The 16,153-nt window shown below is 41.3% G+C and overlaps 1 protein-coding gene across 1 annotated transcript; it reads right to left on the bottom strand.

The window, feature by feature from the left end:
- Positions 1–1,813: 1,813 nt before the first annotated feature.
- On the bottom strand, positions 1,814–16,045 carry LOC121845995 (ankyrin repeat and death domain-containing protein 1A-like; the record flags this gene model as incomplete). Its single annotated transcript, XM_042318634.1, is given in 13 exon segments — positions 1,814–2,040; positions 3,317–3,448; positions 3,865–4,066; positions 4,304–4,399; positions 5,116–5,214; positions 5,553–5,651; positions 6,867–6,965; positions 7,410–7,508; positions 7,829–7,927; positions 8,124–8,222; positions 8,887–8,994; positions 10,403–10,501; positions 15,947–16,045. Coding segments are annotated over 13 exon segments (1,392 nt in total), but the record flags the coding sequence as incomplete, so codon positions are not given.
- Between the last annotated feature and the right edge of the window lie 108 nt (positions 16,046–16,153).

Below are 16,153 nucleotides of genomic sequence, written 5' to 3'. Positions count from 1 at the left end.
AACAGTCCATCCCAGTGCATTGTCCATCAATACAAGAAAATAGAAAACAGTTAAGCATTTGTTAAAAACAGATCTTTACACAATATGTATGGCATTTTATGGTAAAAATCTACCATGTGGTAGAACCACCACCTATTTTAGTTATTGAGCTGCATAGTCATGAACAGTTGTAATTTAGTAGACTGAGTTGACATTGCAGTCCGGTACAGAAGAGAGCAATGTGGAATACTTCACCACACAGCTGAAAGCAGTATAAAACAAGTGGTCTCGCTAGTAAAACATTGAAAAAGCATTCTATTAATATGGCAGATGTAGAGAGAAAACATTTTTTACTTCTCAGGTATGAAAAAATTAAATGGTAGAATATTTGTTTTATTTTCAGGCATGAAAAAGATAGTGATTGTTAATTTATTATGCCCTCTTTTCCTTTTAGGCTAAACAACAAGTGGTCTTAAATGCATGGTGCCTAGAATATGGAAATATAATGGCTCAGTAGAACATTTATTTTCATTGCACCTGCACCAGTAGAGCAAATATTTTTCACATTTACAGTGCACCACCCCACACACAAAAAAACTCAACATTTAATTCAGTTGAACTTAGAGAAAAACACTGCTATAGTTCTCTGTATGACAGACATACAGACAAACATGGATCCTTGACTGATCCAGGGGTCGAATTACAGGTTGCTGGGCACCATAACATATTAGATATATTAACATGGGTGCCTCCATAAGCATTAAATATATACAGACCAAAAATAAACACAACATGCAACAATTTCAAAGATTTTACTGGGTTATAGTTTATATAAGGACAGCTGTCAATTGAAATGAATGAATTAGGTCCTAATCTATGGATTTCACATGACTGGGAATACAGATATGCATCTGTTGGTCACAGATACCTTGGATCAGAAAACCAGTCAGTCTCTGGTTTCACCACCATTTGCCTCATGCAGCGTGACACATCTCCTTCACAGAGTTGATAAGGCTGTGGAATGTTGTCCCACTCCTCTTCAATGGCTGTGCGAATTTGCTGGATATTGGCAGGAACTGGAACACACTGTCATACACGTAGATCCAGAGCATCCCAAACATGCTCAATGGGTGACATGTCTGACGAGTACGCAGGACATGAAAGAACTGGGAAATGTTCAGCCTCCAGGAATTGTGTACAGATCCTTGCGACATGGGGCCGTCCCTTTATCATGATGAAACATGAGGTGATGGCGGCGGATGAATGGCATGACAATGGGCCTCAGCATCTTGTCACGGTATCTCTGTACATTCAAATTGACATCGATAAAATGCAGTTGTGTTCGTTGTCTGTAGCTTATGCCTGCCCATACCATAACCCCACCGCCACCATGGGGCTTTCTGTCCACAACGTTGACATCAGCAAACCGCTCGCTCACATAACGCCATACATGTGGTCTGTGGTTGTGAGGCCGGGTGGACGTACTGCCAAATTCTCTCAAATGACTTGAGACTTATGGACGTTAAATTCTCTGGCAGCAGCTCTGGTGGACATTCATGCAGTCAGCATTCCAATTTCATGCTCCCTCAAAACATGAGACATCTGTTGCATTGTGTTGTGTGACAAATCTGTACATTTTGGAGTTGCCTTCTATCGTTCCCAGCACAAGGTACACCTGTATAATGATCATGCTGTTTAATCAGCTTCTTGATATGCCACACCTGTCAGGCAGATGGATTATCTTGGCAAAGGAGAAATGCTCACTAACAGGGATGTAAACAAATTTCTGCACAAAATTTGAGAGAAATAAGCTTTTTGTGCTTATGGACCATTTCTGAGATCATTTATTTCAGCTCATTAAACTTGGGACCAACACTTTACATGTTGCATTTATATTTTGTTCAGTGTGTTAACTTTATTCAGACACTATTTTTAGTTTTGAACCCTGGGATGGGCATTTATTCCTGCAGTATATCAGTGTGTTTCAGGATGGACTTGTTCACATGGCGGTGCATTTCTTGGGAGAGCTTGTGTCTGCATTTGCCTTCTGTCTGATGCTTTCTGTTGAAAAAGAAAAAGGAAACTTCTTTGTTCATTCAAGTTGACCTACGGGCTACGGACCATTACTGGTAGAGATGATAAAAGATGGTCAAACCAGCATTTAATGTACTTATGTCATTAATAACCACAATATCAGTGGTGGAAAAAGTACTAAATTGTCATTCTTGAGAAAAGTACAAGTAAATACTATACATCAAATTCCTTATATTAAGCAAACCAGACGATACAATTCTTGTTTTTTAAATTTACACAGAGAGCCGGGGGCACACTCCAAAACTCAGACAATTTATAAATGCAGAATTCATGTTTAGTGAGTTCGCCAGAAGTGGCAGTAAGGATGAAAACCCGTTATATTGGTAATTGAATCGGACTATATTGCTGTCCTACCTGAGCACTCGAAATGTGACCAGTGCTTTTGGGTGACAGGGAAAATGTATGGGAGTAAAAAGTACATATTTGCTTTAGGACTGTTTTAGAATAAAAGTAAAAGTTGTCAACAATATAAATAATAAAGTAAAGTTCAGACATCCTTTCAAAGTACAGAAATACAGCCGGTGTGTTTTGCATCCTCTGATGCAAAACACAGCATCCTATGATGCAAAACACAGCATCCTCTGATGCAAAACACAGCATCCTCTGATGCAAAGCAGCATCCTCTGATGCAAAACACAGCATCCTCTGATGCAAAACACAGCATCCTCTGATGCAAAACACAGCATCCTCTGATGCAAAACACAGCATCCTCTGATGCAAAACACAGCATCTTATGATGCAAAACACAGCATCCTCTGATGCAAAACACAGCATCTTATGATGCAAAACACAGCATCCTCTGATGCAAAACACAGCATCTTATGATGCAAAATGCATCTTACCGGCTGTATTTCTCTACTTATATATCATGAAAACTTAATTTCTGACATGCAAAACATTTTTGGACTATATCAACAATGGGCCCCCACAAATACCAAAAGATTGAAGTACTACTTAAACTACTCTAAGTATTTTTACTTAGTTACTTTACACCACTACATAATATGCTCATAAAGCTTTTGGACAACTACCTCCCCCAGGCTAGACAGCAGTGTGGTCTAGAGGGAAGCTGGGCAGTGTTCAGTAGGCATGAAATGACTGACAATGATTGGACAGTACAGTCCGATAAGAACATCCATTGTTGTTTTTGATTAAATAAAATGCTATTCGCCCATTGTGCCCTGGTGCTCAGGTTCAAATACCTGATGGGTGTTGACTCCCGTCCCCCGTGCCATTGACTCACCAGCTAGGTCGGTCCTGGAGATCCCCGTCAGTCCCTCATACAGGCCTTTGATTGGGTTCTCCCCTGCGATGACTACTCCATGCAGCCAGATCAGCAACATACGGTGCCCATGCTCCTTGAAGCTCTTTGTACCTAACATATGTGAATGTCATAAGAGACTTATCATATAAAATAGGTGGGCTACAATAAGGACAGTTCTGGGCTTAAGTGCCTTGCTCAAGGGCACAACGGCAGGATATGGTACCTGGGATCTGTCAATTAACCCTCTAGGTTGAACCAGCAACCCTGTGGCTACTGGTCAGCCTCTCTCACCTAAAGGCTACCTGTCCGCCCAAGCTGCTAACTCCTTATTCCTTAGGCTCTTTGGTGTTTACAGATCTGAAGGAATCATATGAATGTAAGCAATATGGCGGAAGCGCCCTTAAAATCAGATAGAAAGCTAGATGGAAAAGTTGAATTTTCACTTAGACCTATGTGATTGCTTAAGATCTGAAAATTACAACGAGCTAGGCTCTGGGGGTTATTTCTAGACCAAGCCAACACTTCACCTGTCCACTGCTGCTCTATGGAGCGTATGTGGGCATCCGTGAAGCCCCAGTGTTGTGCGAGGCTCTTCCACTCCCCGCGGGACAGGTCTTTGGTGGCCAGCCTCCACGTGACAGAGCGCAGGTGCTGGGTCTCCACCTGGTGGTCCTGCTTAAAGCTCAGCTGCTTTCCCAGCCACGAATCATCATCGCTGATCACGTTGTCCTGGTACACAAAGAAAGGGTGTGTGTTTGAGATTGACTGCATTGCAGTTGAGCTGCGAAGCAGACTGATATTTGATTCTGAAATTCTAAAACATTCATTCCGGAATCGTGATGATCTGGTACAGCTGCGAAGACCTAAAGTAGTCGATCTCAACATGAACAAAGTAGAGCTGCAGGCGCTACCTTGCAGTTCAATGATGGAAAGAGTTTTTACATTTGCGTTTAAATATGAACCTACCTTTTCCCACTTGTAAAACCGGTCTGCTTTGATGATCATGTCCACTAAGATGACATGGTTTCCTCTGGCTGCCACCTCCAGAGAAGTCTTCCCCTGCTGAGAGTACCAACACACAGCCACAACACTGGATTCAATATGAGCACCAATTCACCTGGGTCCTGTTCATTAGCACCAATTCACCTGGGTCGTGGGTCCAGTTCATTAGCACTAATTCGGGGGGAAACAGTGAAATGAGAGGTACTACCTAATCTAATAAGCAATACTTGTTGTTTTCTGTTGCAAAATGTTTCTCCGGTGTGCTCTGATTAACAGGATCCTGGCATAGTCTTCAGACTGGAATTAAATAATTTAAACACACTTTAACGCTTGTGAGACACTGGCTTCCCATTAACAATCCATCTCAGGACTATTACTCCTGCTGTGCCAGACTGATGAGATTTGAAAATGGAAGCTTTCTTAGAAATTGTGTTTAAGTGTGTTGGGAATTTGAAAATGTTTGTACTATATGATATGAGTTATTTTAATACACAGCATTGTTTCCAATGCAATTTTGCCATCAAGGAAAATAAAGGTGACATTATTGAAAAAGTGTGACTGTCAGGGAAACAAGATTGATATGATTTAAATACCATATCTTCAGTGATTGATACCCTCAATGAGTTGTCCAACCAAAATTAGATAACACATTTTTAGGTTTTATCCACGCGTTAAACAATCCATTACAACTCCCACATACAGGCGTTTAATGGATCACTTGGTAAATAAAAAACAAGATAAAAAATTACCCTTTAAAATAAGATTAAATCAAATACCTTATCCAGTAGTTTGAGGTTAACCCCAGCTATGAGGATCATCTCAGCGATGTCCTGTCTTCCATGCTCTGCTGCAATGTGCAGGGCTGTCTGGAGCCTCTGTAAGGAAGGAGGTAGAGAGGGAAGGGAGAAAGAACGAGAGAGTGAGACAGAAAAAGAGGGGGAAAAAGAGAGAAGAATTAGGTCATTAGTGTTATGAATTAGGTCATTAGTGTTATGGCAGTATACTGTACAGAAGCCTTCTGTTCTATGGTCTTTACCTCAATGATAATGTAAACAACGTCAAACACAGATCACGCAACACAATGACTCGATACAGACACTTTAAGGTACACGATGCACCATTGGCCTAACAAATCATTGACTGCATTGCATAGAATGTTTCCATACAGTAAGGTGTTAACGTAACGCCCATAGAGAGTGGAAACATTACTCACATTGTCAGATATGTCCAGATCACATTCAGCGTCTATTAGCAGCCGTACCACCTCGGTGTGATTGTGGAGCACGGCGATGTGAAGAGGGGATGTGTGTTGCTGTTCAAAGGTAAAAATAAGGTAAAAGGCAAAGGTAAAATTAGATACACATTGATGGTTACCACGTACAGATGCCACGTAAATAATAATAAGTTATACTTGTAAAGCACTTTTCATTATGCAAGAATAATCTCAAAGTGCATAAAATGAAATATAAACTAGGAAATACAGTAAAATATATATATTTTTAATTATAATATATTGAACAAGACATTTAAAAATAAATAACAATATCATGAAAACAATAGGAGTCTAATAGTCCAGCCGATAGAGATGAGTCAGGCCTGCTTTAGGAACGAGGCTAGTCCAGCTGATAGAGATGAGTCTTAAGGCCTGCTTTAAATGCACCAACAGTCAGAGCAGCTTCGAGATTGTCATTGAGGGAGTTCCAGAGGTGTGGTACGTGGGAGGAACAAGGAGGTGTAATGAGTTCGCACTCAAAAAGATGTTGCATAAAGCTTACTTCATTATTCAATGTGTTTTATAATGGTCACTGCATCAGGGATAATTTACACAGACGGGTATTCAGTAAGAACCCATTACACCTCTGTCTGAATTGGCGGGTTTTACACACAAGCCAAGCTTCTGGGGAGTGCGATGGTTCCCTTTTGATTAGTGGTACGTGGGAGGAAAAGGCCTGTTGTACTGTAGCTTGTGGTCTTGTTTCAAACACAAACTAAAACAAAGATCTATGGAGAGAACCTATTCTGCACTGAAAAAAAAAACACCTTTTGTGTCTTGGGCGGATCCAGTGGTCTAAGCTGCTGCCTCCAGGACCCTACTGCTGCAGCATGGGTTTAAAACTAGCATGTCAGAACACCTGTTTATTGACTCTCTCTATCCAATACAACAAACATATGAGAGGAGTGGGACTGTCCTACTCCTTAAAACATAAAATCAATAAATCACTTTTACTGAAAACATCAATATAGGACATGCACTGAATTATACAAACAAATGTGGCACCAATTCTCTGAGTAGGAAAAAGTTAAGAAAAAGAGAAAGTGGAGAAGACATGGTGCAGATGCTGAACCCTACTGGTGTATTCTGAGCTGTTGGGCTTAACTAAAAGACCTGGCTGTTCACTATTGTAATTTGAAAGAGGAGCTAACCAAGTTGCAATAAGTGCTACCAACTATTCCTACAGGGGAGCTAACCGATGCACAAACTAGTGTAGTATGTACAGTATGGTTAAAGGTTGGCTTGCATACTCACGCCATCCACCGTGTCTGTGTTGATGCCCGCCTCCAGTAGCAGACTGGTCTCCCTCTCAAAGCCGTGCTGGGCCACGTAGTGGAGGGCATTCATATTCTTCTGCACAGACAACAACATAGTGGGACAGGTCACAGTTCAGACTCACTAATGTACCTCTCAGTCTCACACATTAGTTGGCACTTTATACATCTATCTATCTATCCATTATCTATCCATCCAATTATCTATCCATCCATCTCAGATTCAGTCTTAAATGTCAGTGTGATAATCAGGTACTACTTTAAACTAATTACAATTGACTTAAGTCTTTATAACCCCTTTCTAAGACATATTTAGATGCTTTAGAAATCATGTATTATCATCCATGCCTGTCTTTGCAAGAGTTTTAACATCATTGTCTTGGAAGAGAAGGTCCCAGTCAGTGCATAGGAAGCACCCACTTCTAGGTGGTCCTCTGCCCATACGTTTACAGCTATATAAATATATAGATGAATGCTCTATAAAGCCTATATGAGTTATAGTTAATTGAAAGTTGACCCTTACGTTTGTCAGCGCGTTGACATTACAGCAGGCCTCCAGCAGTAGTTTGACACATTCATAGTGACCTCCATCAGAGGACAGGTGCAGAGGTGTCAGTCCGTCCTGGAGAACCAAATATCACGTCACAACAGGCCTCCATCAGCTTTACATTCTATCAACAGAATAGGGAATAATCAACCATATAAAATAGAACAAGTAGCAGTAACCCTAATTGTTATTATAGTAAAATAGAATGTTATTTCCTGGCAAAATAAAGGTTTAGAAGCAAAACAAATTCATAGTAAACTTTTTTTTCTCATCATTATCCATATAAAGTGAAGCAGGAACCACGACAGCTAAAAGGCATTGAATATAAAATATAGTTTCTGGGCTGCTTTTAACCCTACACCACACCTGAGAGTGACAATATGTTCTTTACTCACTATGTTTCTCTCGTCAATGTCCACTCCTGTCTCAACTAACTTCTGCAGGACCTCGTTATGTCCATGCTTGGCTGCTAGATGGATGGCCATGTTTTCATCCTATACAATATATAAAAACACATCAAAGACATCATGCTATTTATATGATAACATCTTAGTTACAAACACACACGAAAAGTAATGTAAACGCGTTTTCCAAAGGTGTTTAAAGTTCATGTTTACTCTCTCGCTACTGTAACACTAGCCTAATCATGTATTAACCTATAGGTGTGTATGTGTCAACGTCTGAACCTACCTTATCCTTGAGGCCGTGAGTGCAGCCCATACCGATGAGGAACTCAACCACCTCTAGTTGTCCATGTTCTGCAGCCAGGTGAAACGCCGTCTTCCCAGACTGACAGTAAAACAGGGAGTGAGGGATTAACTAGAAGACAGTAACAGTAATGACAACATCACAGTATGACCAAATGACACTAATGACAATATGACCAAATTACAGTATGAAAGTATTGACAGTATGGAATAACAGTGTCTTCTGTTCTGCCCCAAGCAGGGCTCGAACTAATAACCTCCTGCACAAACACACAAGCCAACAGAGCAAGGGACTAGTCTGTCACTCTGTAAGCGACAGTTGGCTGTTGGGGGTGGGGCTTGATGTCACTGATGTCCAGCCAACATGCGACAAGCAGGTTTGACATCCTAGTAAACACATCTAACATGGCACAGGATAAATAATAGGTAGCATAGTAAACCCTCAAGGTATCTGTTGTGCACAGAGGGTGGTGATACTGCATCAAATTCTTAAAGGAAACAAGATTTTTTCATTCATCAATTTCCCTTGTAAATCCTGTAACCAGGCAGGGTTGAGACTAAAGCACACACAGGGAGAGTATAAGGAAAGGAAAGCCCTAGGACAGTACTGGGAAAGAACTGGGAAAGGAAAGCACTCCCAGGAAAATACAAGTTCAAGGAATTTGCTATGAAAAGTCTTTGAAAGAACTAGGAAAGTGCAGAAAGCGTGCTAGTGAAGAACCGGTAATGTGGTGTGGGGCAGTCACATTGTCCATCCTGTCCAGCAGTACATCCTCTACTAGGTCCTCCATGATGAACTCCAGTACTCTGCTATGACCCCGCTGGGCGGCACAGTGCAGCAGGCCCAGCCCATTCTGACAGAGAGACGGATACATAACATATTATAAGTCTTATTATAATACAAAAATTAATTGTAAGTCTTATTATAATACAAAAATTAATTGTAAGACAGAAATGACTGAAAGCCACCTCAAGTGGTGTGATCTGGAAAACTTGCTGTCACGTTCACTGTCTTCAAACTCCCTGTCATAGATGAGCCAAGGCGCAACGTGCATGTAATTCCACATATTTAATAAAGTGAAACCTTCACCAAAAAAAACAGGTAAACAGAAACCGAACGTGACGCAACTGTGGCACAGACAGAAAATAAATAATTACCCACAACATTAGGTGGGAAAAAGGCTGCCTAAGTATGATTCCCAATCAGAGACAATGATAGACAGCTGCCTCTGATTGGGAACCACACTTGGCCAAAAACAAAGAAATAGAAAACATAGAATGCCCACCCAAATCACACTCTGACCTAACCAAATAGAGAAATAAAACGTCTCTAAGGTCAGGGTGTGACACTTCCCCCCCAACCGAGTGAGATGGAGTACATTTGTCAATGGCCTATGCTCCTCATAGGAGCCAAATGCTTAAGTCAAGTAAGTCAGTCAATTATCTTACAGAGCACTATATTTGCAAGCTTTAAAAGGCGTAGTATGCAGAAATTGCTCCGCCATTGCCTGGATGCTAAAATGTTTGAATGTTATTTTTTAAATTAAACTCTTTATGACAATGTATCATTCTTTGAGGGTCTAATTACACCATAACACACTGGTCTGACACAACCCTGCAAAACACAGTATGCTGGCTTGCAAAGTAATGTCATTTTTTGAGGAATCCAGCCAGAGTAAGGATATCCAAAATTGACTGCTGGGGTAGAGAAGTTTGATTAATGAGACCTAAATCATCTAAACTGGAACCGCCATCTCAGTAACTGGTGCAATAAGTCCAACTACTAACAGATTGGGTTAGTTCAGAAAAATGTTGCATAAGATGAATCAACAATTCTGAGAAACCTGCAGGGAAATATGAAGATGATTGGTTTTGAGCAAACATGAATTTGTAATTTTATTCAACAAGCTTGTTCAAATTCAGCTAACTTCGAGCAGTATTTGTTGAGTGAACAAACTTGAACACATCAGCTCAACTTCTTGTCCTTTTGAAGTCCACCCAACTCAGTTCCCCTGATTAAGTAATATGTTAAGTTGGCTTTTCTTTTGTGTGCATAGGTGTGAATACAAACAGCATATTGTTTGCCTGAATTATACAAGCTATGACTAGTTAAAATTAGACACAATTGTAAAATAGACAGAATTAAAACACTATAACATGAAGATACTCTCATGATGTAGTTCTATCTGCGTTTTTACATCATTGGGGTAGGATCCGTTCCATTGAATTTGGTCAACTCATGTAATTAATTGAATAACTTACTTTGTTTTCACAGTTGAGCTTTGCGCCAGAGGCCACGAGGATCTGTAGGATCTTGAGGCGACCGAACCAGGCTGCCAGCAGCAGAGGATTCATACCAAACTGAGAAGGGACAGCATGTTGTAGAAATAGAATGAACACACACATTTTCTAAGTATCTGCTGCTGTTCACTTTACTCACCCTCTTCTGGACTCACAGCCAATTTGATCTCCATGATTATGTAGCCTACATCTCTGCCTCATATATAATATATACAGTGCCTTCAGGAAGTATTTTCCCCCCTTGACTAATTCCAAATGTTGTTTTAAAGCCTGATATTCAACATGGATAAAATTGTTGCTTTTTTCACCCATCTTAACACAATACCCCATAACAACAAAGTGAAAACATGTTTTTAGAAAATGTTGCTAATTTATTGTTAATTAAATACAAAAATATCAAATTTACATAAGTGTTCACACCCATGAGTCAATACATGTTAGAATCACACCTGAGAACACATGGATTGTACAATATTTGCACATTATTATTTGAAAGATTCTTCAAGCTCTGTCAAGTTGATTGTTGATCATTGCTAGACAGCCAGTTTCAAGTCTTTCCATAGATTTTCAAGCCGATTTAAGTCAAAGCTGTAACTACAGTAGGCCACTCAGGAACATTCAATGTTGTCTTGGTAGGCAACTCCAGTGTATATTTGGCCTTGTGTTTCAGGTTATTGTCCTGCTGAAAGGGGAATTTGTCTCTCAGTGTCAAGTGTGCTCCCTCTCCGGCCTCTAGGTCACCAGGCTGCTCGTTATGGCGCACACCTGTCACCATCGTTAGGCGCACCTGCGTGTCGTCAGACTCACCTGGACTCCATCACTTTCCTGATTACCTTCCCTATATATGTCACTCCCTTTGGTTCCTTCCCCAGGCGTCATTGTTTCGGTATTATGTCTGTGTGCTGTTAGTGGTTCTTGCTTTGTATTATGTTCCGTTTATTTTATTAAAACACTCCCTGAACTTGCTTCCCGACTCTCAGCGCACATTGTTACACCCAGTGTCTGTTAGAAAGCAGATTTAGCCAGGTTCTTCTAGGATGTTGCCTGTGCTTAACTTCATTGTAAACTAACTAGTCCTTGCCTATGACAAGCATACAGTGCCTTGCAAAAGTATTCATCCCCCTTGGCATTTTTCCTATTTTGCTGTATTACAACCTGTAATTTAAATACATTTTTTTTTATTTGGATTTCATGTAATGGACATACACAAAATAGTCCAAATTGGGGAAGTGAAATTTAAAAAATAACTTGTTTAAAAAAAAAAAACTGAAAAGTGGTGCGTGCATATGAATTCCCCCCCTTTTCTATGAAGCCCCTAAATAAGATCTGGTGCAACCAATTACCTTCAGAAGTAACATAACTAGTTAAATAAAGTCCACCTGTGTGCAATCTAAGTGTCACATGATCTGTCACGTGATCTCAGTATATATACACACCTGTTCTGAAAGACCCCAGAGTCTGCAACTTCACTAAGCAAGGGGCACCACCAAGCAAGCGGCACCATGAAGACCAAGGAGCTCTCCAAACAGGTCAGGGACAAAGTTGTGGAGAAGTATAGATCAGGGTTACAAAAAACTATCTGAAACTTTGAACATCCCACGGAGCACCATTAAATCCATTATTAAAAAATGGAAAGAATATGGCACCACAACAAACATGCCAAGAGAGGGCCGCCCACCAAAACTCATGGACCAGGCAAGGAGGGCATTAATCAGACAGGCAACAAAGAGAACAAAGATAGGAAGGAGCTGCAAAGCTCCACAGCGGCGATAGGAGTATCTGTCCATAGGACCACTTTAAGCAGTACACTCCACAGAGCTGGCAAAAAAAAGCCATTGCTTAAAGAACAAAAATAAGCAAACACGTTTGGTGTTTGCCAAAAGGCACGTGGGCGACTCCCCAAACATATGGAAGAAAGGTACTCTGGTCAGATGAGACTAAAATGTAGCTTTTTGGCCATCAAGGAAAACGCTATATCTGGCGCAAACCCAACACCTCTCATCACTCTGAGATACTAAACAATATCATAACCGCCATCGATAAAAGACAGTACTGTGCAGCCGTCTTCATCGCCCTGGCCAAGGCTTTCGACTCTGTCACTCACCGTATCCTCATCGGTAGACTCAACAGCCTTGGTTTCTCAAATGACTGCCTCACCTGGTTCACCAACTACTTCTCAGATAGAATTCAGTGTGTCAAATCGGAGGGCCTGTTGTCCAGACCTCTGGCAGTCTCTATGGGGGTACCACAGGGTTCAATTCTCGGGCCGACTTTTTTCTCTGTCTATATCAATGATGTCGCTCTTGCTGCGGGTGATTCCTTGATCCACCTCTACGCAGACGACACCATTCTGTATACTTCTAGCCCTTCTTTGGACACTGTGTTAACAAACCTCCAAACGAGCTTCAATGCCATACAACACTCCTTCTGTGGCCTCCAACTGCTCTTAAACGCTAGTAAAACTAAATACATGCTCTTCAACCGATCGCTGCTCGCACCCGCTCGACCGACTTGCGTCATTACTCTGGACGGTTCTGACTTAGAATATGTGGACAACTACAAATACCTAGGTGTATGGCTAGACTGTAAACTCTCCTTCCAGACTCATATTAAGCATCTCCAATCCAAAATTAAATCTAGAATCTATTTCACAACAAAGCCTCCTTCACTCACGCTGCCAAACATACCCTCGTAAAACTGACTATCCTACCGATCCTCGACTTCGGCGATGTCATCTACAAAATAGCCTCCAACACACCAACTCAGCAAACTGGATGCAGTCTATCACCGTGCCATCCGTTTTGTCACCAAGCCCCATATACCACCCATCACTGCGTCCTGTATGCTCTCATCGGCTGGCCCTCGCTACATATTCGGCTGACCCACTGGCTCCAGGTCATCTATAAGTCTTTGCTAGGTAAAGCTCTGCCTCATCTCACTGGTCACCATAACAACACCCACCCATAGCACACGCTCCAGCAGGTGTATCTCACTGGTCATCCCCAAAGCCAACAACTCCTTTGGCCGCCTTTCCTTCCAGTTCTATGCTGCAAAAATCGCTGAAGTTGGAAACTTATGTCTCCCTCAATAACTTTAAGCATCAGCTATCTGAGCAGCTTACCAATCACTGCAGCTGTACACAGCCCATCTGTAATAGCCAATCCAACTACCTACCTCTTTTGCACACCAGTATTTCTACTTGCACATCATCATCTGCACATCTATCACTCCAGTGTTAATTTGCTAAATTGTAATTACTTCACTACTATTGCCTATTTATTGCCTTACCTCCTTACTCCATTTGCACACACGGTATATATATATATTTCTATTCTGTTATTGATTGTACTTTTGTTTATCCCAGGTGTAACTCTTTTTTGTTGCACTGCTTTGCTTTATCTTGGCCAGGTTGCAGTTGTAAATGAGAACTTGTTCTCAACTGGCCTACCTGGTTAAAACATTTTTTAAATAACCATGTTTTTTTATCGGCAGGGACTGGGAAACTTGTCAGAATTGAAGGAATGATGGATGGCACTAAATACAGGGAAATTCTTGAGGGAAACCTGTTTCAGTCTTCCAGAGATTTGAGAGGTTCACCATCCAGCAGGACAATGGCCCTAAGCATACTGCTAAAGCAACACTCGAGTGGTTTAAGGGGAAACATTTAATTGTATTGGAATGGCCTAGTCAAAGCCCAGACCTCAATCCAATTGAGAATCTGTGGTATGACTTAAAGATTGCTGTACACCAACGGAACACAACCAAATTGAAGGAGATGGAGCAGTTTTGCAAAACTCCCAGTGGCAAGATGTGCCAAGCTTATAGAGACATATCCCAAGAGACTTGTATCTGTAATTTCTGCAAAAGGTGGCTCTACAAAGTTTTAGTTAGTTATGCACGCTCAAGTTGTTTTTTTTTTGTCTTATTTCTTGTTTGTTTCACAAGAAAAAATATTTTGCAGCTTCAAAGTGGTTGGCATGTTGTGTTCACTCTGTCATTTAGGTTAGTATTGTGGAGTAACTACAATGTTGTTGATCCATCCTCAGTTTACTCCTATCACAGCCATTCAACTCTAACTGTTTTATAGTCACCATTGGCCTCATGGTGAAATCCCTGAGTGGTTTCCATCCTCTCCGGCAACTGAGTTAGGAAAGATGCCTGTATCTGCTCAAAAGGATATTCCATGTCTGCTTTTTGTTTTACTCAAATCCCTTCTTTGCAAGACATTTAACATTTCCTTGGTCTTTGCCATTGAATCTGTGTTGGAAATTCACCGCTCGACTCAGGGACCTTACATATAATTGTATGTGTGGGGTAAAGAGAGGAGGTAGTCATTCAGAAAAGACAGGTAACTTAGAGTTTGCAGAAGACAGGTAACTTAGAGTTTGCAAAAAGGCACCTACAGGACTCTCAGACCATGAGAAACAAGATTCTCTGGTCTGATGAAAACAAGATTGAACTCTTTGACCTGAATGCCAAGCTTCACGTCTAGAGAATCCTGGCACCATCCCTACGGTGAAGCATGGTGGAGGCAGCATCATGCTTTGGGGATGTTTTCAGCGGCAGGGACTGGGAGACTAGTCAGGATCAAGAGAAAGAATAACGGAGCAAAGTACAGAGAGATCCTTGATGAAAATCTGCTCTAGAGCGCTCAGGACCTCAGACTGGGGTGAAGGTTCACCTTCCAACAGCTCATCGATCCCAAGCACATAGTCAAGGCAACGCAGGAGTGGCTTCGGGCAAATCTCTGAATGTCCTTGGGTGGCCAAGCCAGAGCCCGGGCTTGAACCTAATCTAACATCTCTGGAGAGACCTGAAAATAGCTGTGCAGCGACGCTCCCCCTCCAACCTGACAGATCTTGAGAGGATCTGCAGAGAAAAATGGGAGAAACTCCCCAAATATAGGTGTGCCAAGCTTGTAGTGTCCTACCCAAGAAGTCTCAAGGCTGTAATCGCTGCCAAAGGTGCTCCAACAAAGTACTGAGTAAAGGGTCTGAATACTTATGTAAATGTGATATTTCAGTTTATTTCAACATTTATAGAAATCTGTTTATTCCTTGTTATTACAGGCTATTTTGTGTGGATTGAAAAGGAATTAAAACAGTTTAATCCATTTTAGAATAAGGCAGTAACGTAACAAAATGTTTAAAAAGTCAACGGGTCTGAATATTTTGTAGGTTAATTTAGAATGTAGGCTACAACCTTATGTCTGCGCTGATGAATATGAAGGTGTCTCTACCTGTTTCCTCATTATACACCCAAATGAACTGCATTACAGAGACAGAGTTGTCTCTAGGGCTCATTAACAAAGGTGGGATGTTATGAGCAATTTTACACACAGTTCATTAGAAAATGCAGATCAAGGCTGAGTAACAGCAATAAACTTTGTGAGGCCATAGCCCACAATACAATACTGTCTGTATGAGTGTGAGTGTGTGTTTGTGAGTGTGAGTGTAAACATGAGTGTGAGTGTAAACGTGAGTGTGAGCGTGTGTGTGTACCTACACTGTCCTCCACATCCACCTCATTATTATGGTCTAGTAACAGACGTAGAGCCTGCTCGTTCCCAGCCCCTGCCGCCCAGTGCAGCGCTGTACGGCCTTTCTGTGGAGAGCGAGAGGAGGAAGAGAGAGAAAACATAATGAGAATGGTGAGAGATCAGGAGTGAGAGAAACACAATAGAGAGGAGAAACAACACGATAGAGAGGAGAG

The sequence above is a fragment of the Oncorhynchus tshawytscha genome, unplaced genomic scaffold (assembly GCF_018296145.1).
Source record: "Oncorhynchus tshawytscha isolate Ot180627B unplaced genomic scaffold, Otsh_v2.0 Un_scaffold_530_pilon_pilon, whole genome shotgun sequence".
Taxonomy (NCBI): Eukaryota; Metazoa; Chordata; class Actinopteri; order Salmoniformes; family Salmonidae; genus Oncorhynchus; species Oncorhynchus tshawytscha.
The sequence above is the reverse complement of the archived record's forward strand: the minus strand, read 5'-3'. Positions and strand labels throughout refer to the sequence as shown.